General features: G+C 38.3%; 1 protein-coding gene across 1 annotated transcript; it reads right to left on the bottom strand.

Moving 5' to 3' along the window:
- Positions 1-2,350: 2,350 nt before the first annotated feature.
- cunh4orf47 (chromosome unknown C4orf47 homolog) lies at positions 2,351-12,082 on the bottom strand. Its single transcript, XM_007892825.2, has 7 exons — positions 11,920-12,082; positions 9,967-10,186; positions 9,061-9,198; positions 5,130-5,199; positions 4,127-4,291; positions 3,289-3,449; positions 2,351-2,516 (listed from the first exon to the last, which is right to left on the bottom strand). Exons 1-7 carry the CDS (start codon positions 12,014-12,016, stop codon positions 2,465-2,467), a joined length of 903 nt encoding a protein of 300 aa, XP_007891016.2. The 5' UTR covers positions 12,017-12,082; the 3' UTR covers positions 2,351-2,464.
- Between the last annotated feature and the right edge of the window lie 565 nt (positions 12,083-12,647).

Raw genomic sequence — 12,647 nt, forward strand, 5'->3', positions numbered from 1 at the left:
ACTTAGAAGCCACTTTAGGACTTAAAATTTACACAATAAAAACTCTTGCTTCAACTGTTTTTTTAAAAAAACATTGTTTAAGGAACAAATCACCTGCTGAGATGGGTGTGCTGCCACCTAGTGGGCAGTGGTTTACACAGCAATAGTTTGAAATGTTGCAGCATTTACTCCATTATCCCCTTCTCAATATATCAGAAGAACGCACAAGTCCCCTACATTTTAGAAACTTCTACAGTTTTAAAATATTCTAATGCATTTCAGTAATGCAATTCTTATATAGATTCACAAATCCAAAGCACTCATTCAGTGGTTAAAAGCAGATTTGAAGAAATAAATTCCCTTTTTTCAACTTGGCTCCCATCATTTATCACACAAATCCAACCACTACAACAATAACTTGCACTTATATAGCAGCCTTCATGCGGGGCAGAGTTTCTGAGCTCTTGACAGTGGCTGAGCCTGACATAGAGCCGGGGTGCGGGGGGGTAAACCGGGTGAAAGAGGAAGGTCTTGAAGCGGCAATGAAAATGGAGGAGGAAGGGGCAAGGTGGAGGTATTGAGGGAGAGTTTCAAAGATTCGAGTCATAGTGGCTGAAAACACGGCCACCGATAGTGGAACAGAGGGAATGAGGGACAAGCAGGAGGCTGGAGCTGGCTGAGCAGAAGCAGCGGGTAGTGGAGTGAGGAGTAAGCAGGTCTGATAGGTAAGGAGGTATCAGGTCATGAAAGAATTTGTAGACAAGCACGGCATCCCGGACAACAGAAATTGCCTATAAATGTGTATGTAAATTCTAGGTCTAATTGTACATTGGAATATTTTATAGAGATCAAATGTTTCACATATGTGTACATTGAATTTGATTGTAATTTAGTGAGGATACATGGTCAATTAGAAGACCCTGTCTGCCCTCACCTTCCCTTCCTGCCCTTCCCGGAGTCCTGATCAAAGCTGAACGCCAGTGTATTTGATGTTGGTACTGGACCTCAGAACTAGTTATATGCCTATTTGGGCTCCCAGGGTTATTTTTGTTTTTTATTTTATATATTGTTAAAAAAAAACTTTTGAGTTTGCATTTGCACTGAGAAATACAAGGCTCAATGTTGCAGTATTTTGTAACGGGATGTTTTTCACTTATTTTTTACGGGAAAGCTACAGCTTTTAGAATGGAATTGCTTTGAATCAGCTAGACATGAGTGACATGATTCCCGTTAGGAGATATCCCTCTTATTAGCAAAATCCCATTAAGAAATATTGCAAAATTGATCCTACTTCTAGTTTAATTTCCTTTTAACTATAATTTATTAAAGTAATTGGTATTTTGTAAACAGTATCTGACTTTCTCATTACCTTTGAGGAATGCAGCATTGCCAATACAATGTGATAGCAGGAATAGAATCTAGCATATTACTAGCCTATACATGTAATATGATTGATGTAGTGCCTTTTACATCAGGAAGATTTCTCAAAGTGCTTCACAGGATATATTGTAAAGTGGAGTGACTGTGTATTTTGTGGGTGAATACAGCACTAAATTTACACATAGCATGACAGAATAAGCTCAAGGGCCTGAATAGCCTACTCTGTTTTCATATTTCTATAGCAATGTCCCACAAACATCCATGAAATGAATTATCAATTTTATTTCCAAATGAGCCAAGCTGACACTAGAACAGTCAATCATTCTTTAGCCTGTTTTCTCAATATTATGTCCAGTTTACATACTTTAACAAGTATACTAAAATGATGTCAGACTGTTAATATACAAAACATTAACTCAATGGATTTCATGGCGGATTTATATGTTGTTTGATGCCTTATATGTTTTAAGTTTACCAATGTTAATGCACATTTTCAAACTTCTCCATTTGTTTGCGATATTTCTGCTATAACCTAGAGCTGTAATTCAGATAGCCTTCAAATTAGCTGCATCTCATTTCAGTAAGCCAGCCCTGTTTGTAACTGCTGGTGAGCATGACAATACTCTGGTAAGTAGAGCCTTAAAATCAGAACCAAAGCTGCTAGAACTGAGGTCAGGAAGCATTTCTTCATAGGTGTTCTGAAGATGTAGCATTTGCAGCCTCAGAAAGTTCTTGAAGCACAATCACGAATTTCTCTCTCACTTGCTACTGCACACCCTCTTTGCTACATTAGATTTCAGAAGAATAATGTATGGAGTGCTACACTGCCTAAAGGAGAAATGGCTACTGGTTTAAATGCTGCAGATTTAAATAAAGAGAAAGGATTCAAAGATGCTCAGAACCACAATGGTCATTATATATTGATAATTTATTTATAAATCCGTTATTTACACAACAAAAATTACATAGGTCTGGCTCAGGATCTGAGCATGTTTCCTATTTCTATGGTTAAAAGAGTGGATTAAAATAATAAAGATTAAGATGATTTGCAGTGATGTTTTATTATACAGGGCTTTCCATCGGTCAGCAGCTATCCACCCAATCTTTAGTATGCCATTACTCGATGGATCATCTTGTAATTTGTGCAGTTTATGGACCTACAAAAAAATAGAAGTTTTAGTGAATTGCAAAATTCTTATACACCGTAATAATCTTGCCTCTGAACTGTTTAACTGTTCCTCTGAATTTCAAGTCATTGTTTTTAAGGTTGTTTCTTGAAAAGTCAACTGAGGGTCAGATTAAATTGTTCAATCAAAAATATGCAGTCAATTCACTTTACAGTATATTCTGTGAAGCGCTTTGAGACATCTCAAAGACGTGAAAAAGCGCTGTATCAAATGCAAAGATTATTATTATGCTTATTGGATACATGTTTTATCTCCGATGATCTGCACCTTTAAGGTGTGCAAAAGACACAGGAGGCTATTTCTCATCATACGCTGACTCTTTGAAAGAGTGTTCCGGAATAATTATCAAGCAAATCCAAAGAAAGTTTGTTTGCGCCAGGCAAAAGGTGAAGGAAGACACTTCTTCATTTTACTGCTCTTAGCTAGACAGTGGCATTTTTCTTATTTTTAGTCCGTTACCAATGTTTTCTCAAAGTGAAAAGACGGTCATCCTGTCAGTCTGAGAGGAGCTGAACTGTGGCATCAAATGTGAAAGTAACTATGCTGCCAAGAGCCATTTAAAGAACCTTTTTAATTGAGGCTATAGAAACTAAATGTGAGAAGCACTTGAAATTGTTTTTCAAAACGTAATTGATTTCTTTAGCAGCTGCAATTTTGCCTTTCTTTCTTTCCGCACTTTTATTTTCTTATTTGCCAGACATGGGTTTATTGCAAATTAGCTGAAGTGGGAGCCATTCTTTACCTGATAACATTGGTCCTGAGGATACTTTGAATCGGTCTGCTTTTTGTTCCAGGATTGGGTCGGAAAATCGCTTTCGTTTCTGGGGCAGATTTGAGCTTTCTACTAAGGCTACTGAAATAAGATGGGTAAGGATCAAATGTGCCTGCCTTCATGCCACCATCCTGAAATAGAGACAAATAAAACATGAACTTCGCACACATGTACAAGAGAAAAATAACTGGTTTACGATCAACTATAAATTCCTCCCTGCCTGAACACATTTGAGTAACAACAACAACTTGCATTTATATAGCACCCTTCACGCAGGGTAGCGACTCAGAGTAAATAGTCTGCCAGCATTTACTGTGAAGGCTCATAGATGAATAATGATCATGTGGGTCAAATAACAAAAGCATTCAATGCCAGTAGAACTGTACCCATTAGAGAGATGAAACATTAGAAAAATTAAAGCAGTCCATTGCCTTCCAGGGAAGTGGAGGTTGAAGACAATTGGAGAACATTAAAACTGAAATTTCATTACTCTTAAGTGAAATTCTCTCCTTTCTACAGATGCTAAAAAGAGAACATGTTTTAGAAAGGTGTTATTGTCCACATATTGAAGTAAGATAACACCTATGAATGAGGATAGGAAACAATAAACATTACAAATCCAGGTACCTGATAAATACCTTAGTGGGCCAAACTACTTTTATCCCAGTTAGAATTGTTTTTTATTTGACATTTTGAATGTGATGCATATACAAACTTTGATGCAAATTCTAAAGTATGTAAGGATGCAAAAACCCATATTTAAGAGTACAACGAGGCAATAAATTATACTGTGAGTGCTTATACATACCCTCTTTGGAAGAGAAGATGGTTTAAAAGGTGTTTCAATAGCCTTTCCAGGGGCACTCTTTGCTTTTATTGGCGGTAAAGGTTTTGTGAGCTTGTAGGGATTATTGTCAAAATAATCTTGAGGGTAGTTGCTTACTTGAAATGGTCCTCCAATAAATTTTTCTACCTGAAGAAATACAGTATTAGACCAATCAAATGAATCACACAATAGGAGTCTACCTTGCACAATTTATTTTGTCAGTGTTTGCTCCTCCTAAAAGCCATCCATCTAATACCAATTCCCTGATCTTTCCCTTTATTCTCTGTTACCCTTCCTCTGCAAGTGCTTGATGAAATGCGGCCAAATTACTGCGGTAATTAATTTGAAGAGATGGTATAGGCAGGTAAATGGCTAGTTACAAAACAATGCAGGCAGTTTAGAGTTCAGATATAAAACAGTGCATATAGTTTGGATATAAAGAAGTACATACAGGTTAGAGATTAGATATAAAGCAGAACAGAGAAGTTAGATATAAGGTATAAAACAGACAGGGTTAGAGTTCACATATAAAAGAACAAACAGGTTACAGTTCTTCACAATGGTATAATCAACAGTGACATAATATATTCAATTAGAAATATGTATATTAATGTATATTTCATGCAAGACACCCACACCATAATAAAACGGCCTATAGGATAACTAACTAATGAATATTTTAGAATACAGATAATTCAAGATCTTTTAAGGCATCCTTCTCAGCTCCCACCAAAGTCCCCTCACTTCCAGCTCTGATCTCCTTAACTTCCTCGCCTCTCACTCAAACACACCAAACTAGTGTGCAACTTTGGCGTTTTCTTCAATTCTCAGCTCTCCTTGGCGTTCAAGTAATCTATTGTTCTCAGAATGCCTTTATTTTGTCCTGGAAATTCTATCGCCACATTGGGAAGGCCTTCTGCGTTTTCCTCTGTAAATCCGTATACATAAAATGAATGTTAAGATATCTGCTACCCCTTGGCCATACCTTCTTTGATTTTACGATATAGGGATCTGGAGCATGGCCATAGTCCTTTCCTATGGTAATATTAGTGTACCTGTGAAAACATTTCAAAACATTACAGTCTGCTTCAGATAACCGTAACTCACATCTTAGTCCATAATGATCCCAAGAAGTAGTTAGTCTTCCCATGTTAAGATTAGCATAACTGAGATTACAAGGTCTAAATTCCATGCAATTCTGCATCAACAAAATTATACAAAAGTAATCGAATTTGAAAACTTCAAAATGTATTTTGTTAAAACACATAACAGAATCCTTTTTTTTGCCATACAACAACAAAATGTTACTTCTGTCCATTCAAGATCTACCTCTTTGATATCACCTGAAGTAGGTGTGGGGGGTGGGAGGGAATGCAAAATGCAAAATTCTGACCATTTAGCATGTATTTTCCTTCCACTCCAGTATTTGTGGAGCCCTGTAGCTCAGTGGTTAGAGCACTCGCCTTGCAAGCGAGACACCTGGGTTCAATTCCAGGCAGGGCGAAACCTTGGGCAAGTTTCCTTACTCCACACGCCTAATAATAATCCCTCCAAAACAACAAAACAATGATAAATTGGTCATTTTCAATCCACGACTGTTTGTGGGACACTGCTGTGCACTATTGGCTGCCGCGTTTCGCCCACAAATATACAGTCAATTTACTTTACAGTATATTCTGTGAAGCGCTTTGAGATGTTTAGAAGACGTGAAAAGCACTATATCAAATGCAAGGATTATTATTATTATTATATATATAAGTATAAATATAGCTTATGGGGATATGCAAACAACACCAAATGATCATCGGAAAAGAATGAGGAAGTCATGCAAAAACATTCTGGAATTCCATATTTTAGGGGAATGGCATTTTTGCATCTGCTGCGTTACGCCCATAAAACATACAGTCTGTAAACTTTGCAGTATATTCTGTGAAGCGCTTTGAGATGTCTTGAAGACTTGATAAGGCGCTACATCAAACGCAAGTATTATTATTATTATTTTTCCTTTGTTTTATGTAACAAAAAAACACGTGGAAAATATCTGGGTAAAGTAACAGTTATTTATTAAATTAAATAAAATAATGGCAATCTACCTTTTGTTTCATGATAGTATTTAAAAAAGGCAATCTCTCTATTTATATAATAAAAAAGGTATCTTTTTATACACACAATATGCACACAATGGTTGGATTCCTACCATCTTTGTGCTACAGTGTGTCCTTCTTTTTCCTACATACCTATACTTCTTTGTGATGGTCCTAGATTCTGACTACCCACATATGGGTGTTTGGTGTGTGTGTGGTGGAGGTGGTGGTGGAAGGGGTAGATGCAGTTGTCCCACTAGATCTATAAACTGTGCAGGAAACATGGTAAATTTATGCTATCTGACGGTCCGATGTTCCCTCCTATGTAGACACAAAAATTAATTGATGCAGAGCAGTAGCCTGACCTCGCATTTTGCCTCATAAGGTCCTATGTGTCCATGACGACCTTGTCGCATGGTGGAAGGGGGCTGTGAGATTGAATGGGCCACATTCCAGCTACCTCATATGGTTCTGCAGTTGACACGTCACCTGAGCTACCTCAAGTTCTTCCAATGACTGAATGATGAACAACAACAACATGGACAGATGAGTGGGCTGATCAGCCAGGTACTCCAGTTCTGGGGTGGAGAACCTAATCCTGGTATTTCACTCAACAGGTCGATGGACATAAGTATCTGACACATCTAATAGGAGCTACTTGCCTCTTGGTCACTCAAATCACTGTCTTGCTCCTGCTCAACCAGTAGAGAGACCGGTAGTACTAGGTCCATTGAGGACTAGGAGGCTGTAGTGTTTTTCCTTTGACATGCACTTTTTGCCAATTTCAATCCTCACCTCTCTAATACTCTGTGTACTGTCAGGTGCTCTACCCTTTGCTACCCGCCAGTAACTTTATCTGAGTGCTCTTCTGTGTGTCATTTTGCAGGACTTGATGGTGGTATTTTCTGGGTTTGAAGTGCTGATGAGGAAGATGATGAGGGAGGAGGTCTGAGGGGGGCAGGTTAATGGACATCGTCTCAGAGAGCCAAATTCCTTTAAGTGGTGGATGGGTTGGTTGGTGGATAGATCTTCCCTTTGCCAGCATCTCTCCTGGTTGATGGCTTGGCAAATATGATGATAAATGTAGACTCGACTCCACTTTTTTTCCCAAGCTGCCTTCCTCGTCCCCTCCTCCTCAGTGCTGCTGCAGACCCTATGGCTGGGAAGAGGTTACTAAAGAAAGAACAATTTGTAATGACAACCATCTCACACCATGAGGCAAAGCTTCAAGCACAATGCATATGAGTGTCTTTTGTATTTATCGGTGAACAAACTATTGTTACCCGCACCAGACTAAGACACCCTAGGGATTCCTAAGTCTCCTCCTCATGGATCAGGTGACAAAGTATTTCCTCAGCCTTGGTGAGCTGCCTCTCCTCAAAGGGACTACAGCTGGTTGCATTGTCACTTATCTTCCCTGAATGAATAAGTAGAGTCAATGTACGCACTTCCTCCCATCCTTGTGCTCAATGCTCTTTCAGCTAAAGGCACGCACCCATTCCATTTGAAAATAGGCCTTTTGTATTTGCCATTAATATATATTAATAATTAATTAATAATAGGTGTCCCATGTTAGCAAAAGCACATGATGTAGGTATGAAATAAAGGACTGCTGTACAATCTTTTTCAAATCACAATCCTTCTGGTCTTTTGAGATTTCTGTTCAGAATCAGAGACTATCATTTACATATCATAATTGATCAGTGTTAATATTCCCATGTAAAAAAGATGCACTCTTTTACTTAAAAACCCTTTAGTTACTTCAGCATAAATGCACCAAAATTTAGACCCTTACATTTTTAAAAACACCGCTTTTCAATCAAAAATTACTTTTGCAGATTTATTAAATATTGGCTAACCAAACTGTAGAAAATGCATGGTGAGAAAGGAAATAGCACAATAAAAAAGATGTTATGCGCAGAAAATCTGACAGCTTTCAGGAAGAAAGAATTGAGGGAGGGAAAGAGATGGGGATGGTGGGGCGGGGGAGGAGTCCTGGTACAGGAATATGTTTGCATGAGAGACAGTAGTCAATACTGTAAAAAAGACAAGGTGGATCACAACAAAGTGATCTTGCGATCCACCTTAACTTTAAGAGAACTTGAAGAACTTGAAGAAAACTACAAAAGGTAAAGTTGACCTGCTTTGTGTTCTCCTGTGCTATCTCACTTTATAAGACTATGAGACAACAACAACAAGATTACATTTGTATAGCGCCTTTCACGTCGGGAGGATGTCCCAAGGTGCTGGACAGAGTACAGCATTTCAGACCCTTAAAACAAGCTTTAAGATGAGGAAACTAACCACTTGCTGAGGGATCTACATTCCAACGTGATATACTTGGAAAGTACATACAGGACCCTCCTATCCACATCGGTAATGATCTGAACATGTATGCAGTTATACCCCTTGCTCTGTTGAAAGCTGCAGGAGTTCCATCCAGATTGAGATGGCAACATGAAGGCCATCAATAGTACCTTGTATCTAAGGCACTTTAGAAATTTTTTTTGTAAACATCCAGTTAATTCCAGGCACTAGAAGCCTATTTCCAATTAGCTCTGACTTTAAGACAATGACCATAACTATAATCCTACACCCATGTCTATTTGTATGTTGTATAAAACACATTAAATAAACGTTTCTCTCAAATACTTAATTTGTGCTTTAAACATTTTTCCCTACAATTTTGCTTACATATTTTTCCACTGCATGTTTTTCCAACCATTTTTACAAGCCTAGAAACTGCAATGTTTTAACACATGCATTGTTTAACACACAACAAAATATTCAGTAGTATTAATGGCTTGCATAAATTTACATTCCAAATCTTACCCATAGCCAGTTCCTAGTTTTCCAGGATTGGTAATGAAATTTTTTTTCTCTGGAACAAATGGCGACTTTTTCTTCATTGCTGCAGAGAATGCCTTGACTGAGCCTCCGATTGTTCCATAATAACTACCCAATCCCGATCTAATAAAAACAAGATGTAAATATTTTACATACATTAGTATAACATACATTTTCACAAAAAGTTAACTTCCAAGTAAACATAAATATTAATTTAATTTATCCTTGAACAGTAAAGTACCGTCTTCAGTAGCAGATATTACAATAGAACTTCAGTAAATCTGTAACTTCTCTTAAAGAAAATGCTGTAATTAATGCCAAAAAAATAGATTATATCATAACATAAGATAGCCTGTAGCAGACCAGTGAGGTTAAGTGGATCATCCTTAAACAGAGGGTGATAAGAATGTAAAACTGTTTAAAGCAGAAAACATCAAAAAACATCAAAAAGATAAAAGCATCCTTCACCTCTTGAATGTGAATTTTAATCTAACCTGGATGGATGATGTCTCCTCTCTGGCAGGCGTAAGGGTACTTAGGCAATATATGATAACTCACCAACCTGGACGATCCTTTTCGAATATTGTACTATTCATAATTTATTCATTTATGACATGCCTACATATATACACACACACACATACATACATAGTACTCCATTGTTAGAATCTTTTTGAAGGATGAATTGTGTGCTCATTGAGATGAAGGACTTTTGGGGACAGATTACAGGCAGTTTTACTGTACATTTAACTGCACGACACCTGATCATGCAATGCTTGATTCTGCTTTAAAGTATTTTATTTTGTTAAAACCTCATAAAATTCACACAAAAGGCCACAGTGCTTAAAAAAAAATGCACATGGTATATAAAACTGATATTTTAAAACTTACGGCTTTTTGTCACCATTACTGGGAAGGAAGATTTTGCCTATATTGCCTGAGGCCTGCTTCATTTTAAATTGTCTTCTTAACTTAATGGGATCAGTGTATCCTTCCTTTTCAAAGATCCGAATGAAAACAGGATCAAAGTATCCTACTTGAAGGGCCGATTTCTCTTTCGAGCCTCCTGGCAGCATCTGTTTACCTTTATATGCTGCTTCATTGAAAGGCCCTTAAAAGTGGGGGAATATACAAAGTTTATTCTGTCAGTCACCTATCCATGAAAGAAAACACTGTGATAGACGGTAAAATGCAAAATATACAGGCAGTTCTACTTATACATATTCAATTTTAACACCGATCTGAAGGTCTTAAACTGAACTTTATGCATATGGATACAGTGCGGATTTGAAACTGTTAATTGTACAGAATCACAACTTAGGCATACTTTTAAGCATGATACCTGTGCTAGTTTTGATAGCTTCTGACATTCTGAAAATTTACAATTATAATTATGTTTGAATAATGGTTAAAAAAAATACTTCTCTGCAAACATCTAGATTATATGAACAAGTTATAGCATTTAAATAATTGTCATCTTGCAAATTCCATGTTTTTAAATATGGTTTGTTTAAAAAAATACAATGCAAATACTTTATTTAGAGTTTTTTCATATGCTGACTACAATTAACTAAATAGAGAAATGGACTATGTTCTTTAGTATCACCTTAAAAGCAAACACACTTACTTGGGCAGTGCCTTGGAAAGGCACTATATAAATGCAATTTATTGCTGTAGTTGTTGTTGTCAATCTGTCCACTCCCTCTGCTCAGCAGGCTTCCACCATCGGAGGTCAGGCCTTCAGACTCTCCTCCCCACCCTCTGGAACTCCATCCCACGTTCCCTTTGCCTCGTTCCCACCCTTGCTTCCTTCAAGGCATGCCTCAAGACCCTCCTCTTCGACTGTGCCTTCAGCCACCTTCTACCCTCTCTGCCCTCCACCCTCCCTGATCCCAACCCCTGCCCCCCTGCTCGGGTCCTAATCCATCAGCAACTTGGGGCATCTTTCCGACGTGCAAGGCGCTTTATAAATGTAATTTTGTATTCTATTGTACTTCCAGGCCTATCTATGACTGGGATATCCTCCCAACATGAAAGGTGCTATATAAATGCAATTTGTTGTTGTTTATTCTTTTATTTATACATTAACCGACAGTGGGAGGAGATGGGAAGTAAGCAGGGTCTCTTGGAACTAAGTGACTCAAAGGCAAAGTGCTGAGCAACAGAATTTTGGAATCGAATCAACCCTCAGTGATGCTTGTCGTGGTCAAGTTCCTGAGCCAGGTGGGTCCACAGTATTACAGAACAAATATTAATGACAGACCGGCCAACTGGCTTGTCGGCAGGACATGGAGGGGCAGATCAAACATTGGTGCAAGGACTCTTACAACTTGGCTCCTGTTAACCCTGCAAGCAAACGCCCTAGTAGTTGGGTGGTCCTAGCTGGACAAGCAGCAGAAATTGTGCCAGAAAGTGCTCTCAATGGTAAGCAATGCAGTTTTAGCTAATTAAAGTCTGCAGTACCCCCCCAAACAGTCCTGCAGTCCTCAAGCCTTCACTCTCACCAACTTGCATATAATATTGTCCAGAATTAGGTATGCAGAGTGCTCATTCTATTACAGACAAATGGAAATTTCCTTGTGTTGGTGGCATTCATATATGAAACTCTCAGTCTGACTTGGATACACTTAAGCATGTTGATGGGTTTGTTTATGTGAATGAAATAAAAATGTAACAGTCTTATGGTCAGATTCTTTAGATAATACTGCATACAATTATAATAAATTTATCGTTAAAAAAAGACTGCATAGAACACAAATGAAACAATAATGAAAAATGTCTTCTAAACTTTAATTTTCATCCAATATAATTTACACAAACTGTTAATAAAAAAAATTAACTTACTGTCCTGTTGGTCTAAATAGTTATCTTTGACAGTGACATAACTCATTTCCTGGAAGAGGCCGACCCTCTCCATATCAGTTTTTCCTTCCGTAGTCATGATTTTGTTAGCGTGGAGCTATCAGATTGTGACTCAAATACTTAAGTGAACTTAAAATGCAGTCAATCGATTAAATCCAGATGAACACTGCTTGCTATACGACCTGCAAATGTCCTAAAAAAAATTATCAATTAAAACAAAAAAATTTTTCTTTAGAATTGCAATATTCACAATACGTAAGCACTTTACACTTGTGACTAATATAGTTACTGGTGTATAACTGTGTTAGTCATTCGCATACTTACCCGCACCAAGCTCCTTACCCAAATCTCACTACTTCTGGCCAGCCTCCACTGGCTCCCCGTCACCAAATGGATCAACTTCAAGATCCTCACACTCGTGTTCAAATCCATTCACTCCCTGGCACCTCCCTACCTCTCTGACCTCCTCACTCCCCAATCCACCACCCGGTGCCTCGTTTTGACTGGCACCAGCCTCCTGCTTGTCCCTCGCACCCTCGCCCCACCATCGGAGATCACGCTTTCAGCCACTACCCTCCAAAACTCTGGAACACTCCCTAAATCTCTTTGCCTTGATTCCTCTCTCCTCTTTTTCAAGTCCCACCTGAAAACCTGCCTCTTTGACCGTGCTTACGGCCACCTCCTCCCCCCACACCCCGCAGGCTCGGAGT

Source organism: Callorhinchus milii, unplaced genomic scaffold, assembly GCF_018977255.1.
Source record: "Callorhinchus milii isolate IMCB2004 unplaced genomic scaffold, IMCB_Cmil_1.0 Scaffold1, whole genome shotgun sequence".
NCBI lineage: Eukaryota > Metazoa > Chordata > Chondrichthyes > Chimaeriformes > Callorhinchidae > Callorhinchus > Callorhinchus milii.

What these genes read in the sequence shown, in the direction of transcription:
- cunh4orf47 (XM_007892825.2), bottom strand. Translation starts at nt 12,016, where the DNA reads ATGACTACGGAAGGAAAAACTGATATGGAGAGGGTCGGCCTCTTCCAG. An exon ending in AAACTAGGAACTGGCTATGG is followed by an intron (nt 5,200 to 9,060) that starts GTAAGATTTGGA and finishes ATGTTTTCACAG; the next exon opens with GTACACTAATATTACCATAG. An exon ending in ATATCGTAAAATCAAAGAAG is followed by an intron (nt 4,292 to 5,129) that starts GTATGGCCAAGG and finishes GTATTTCTTCAG; the next exon opens with GTAGAAAAATTTATTGGAGG.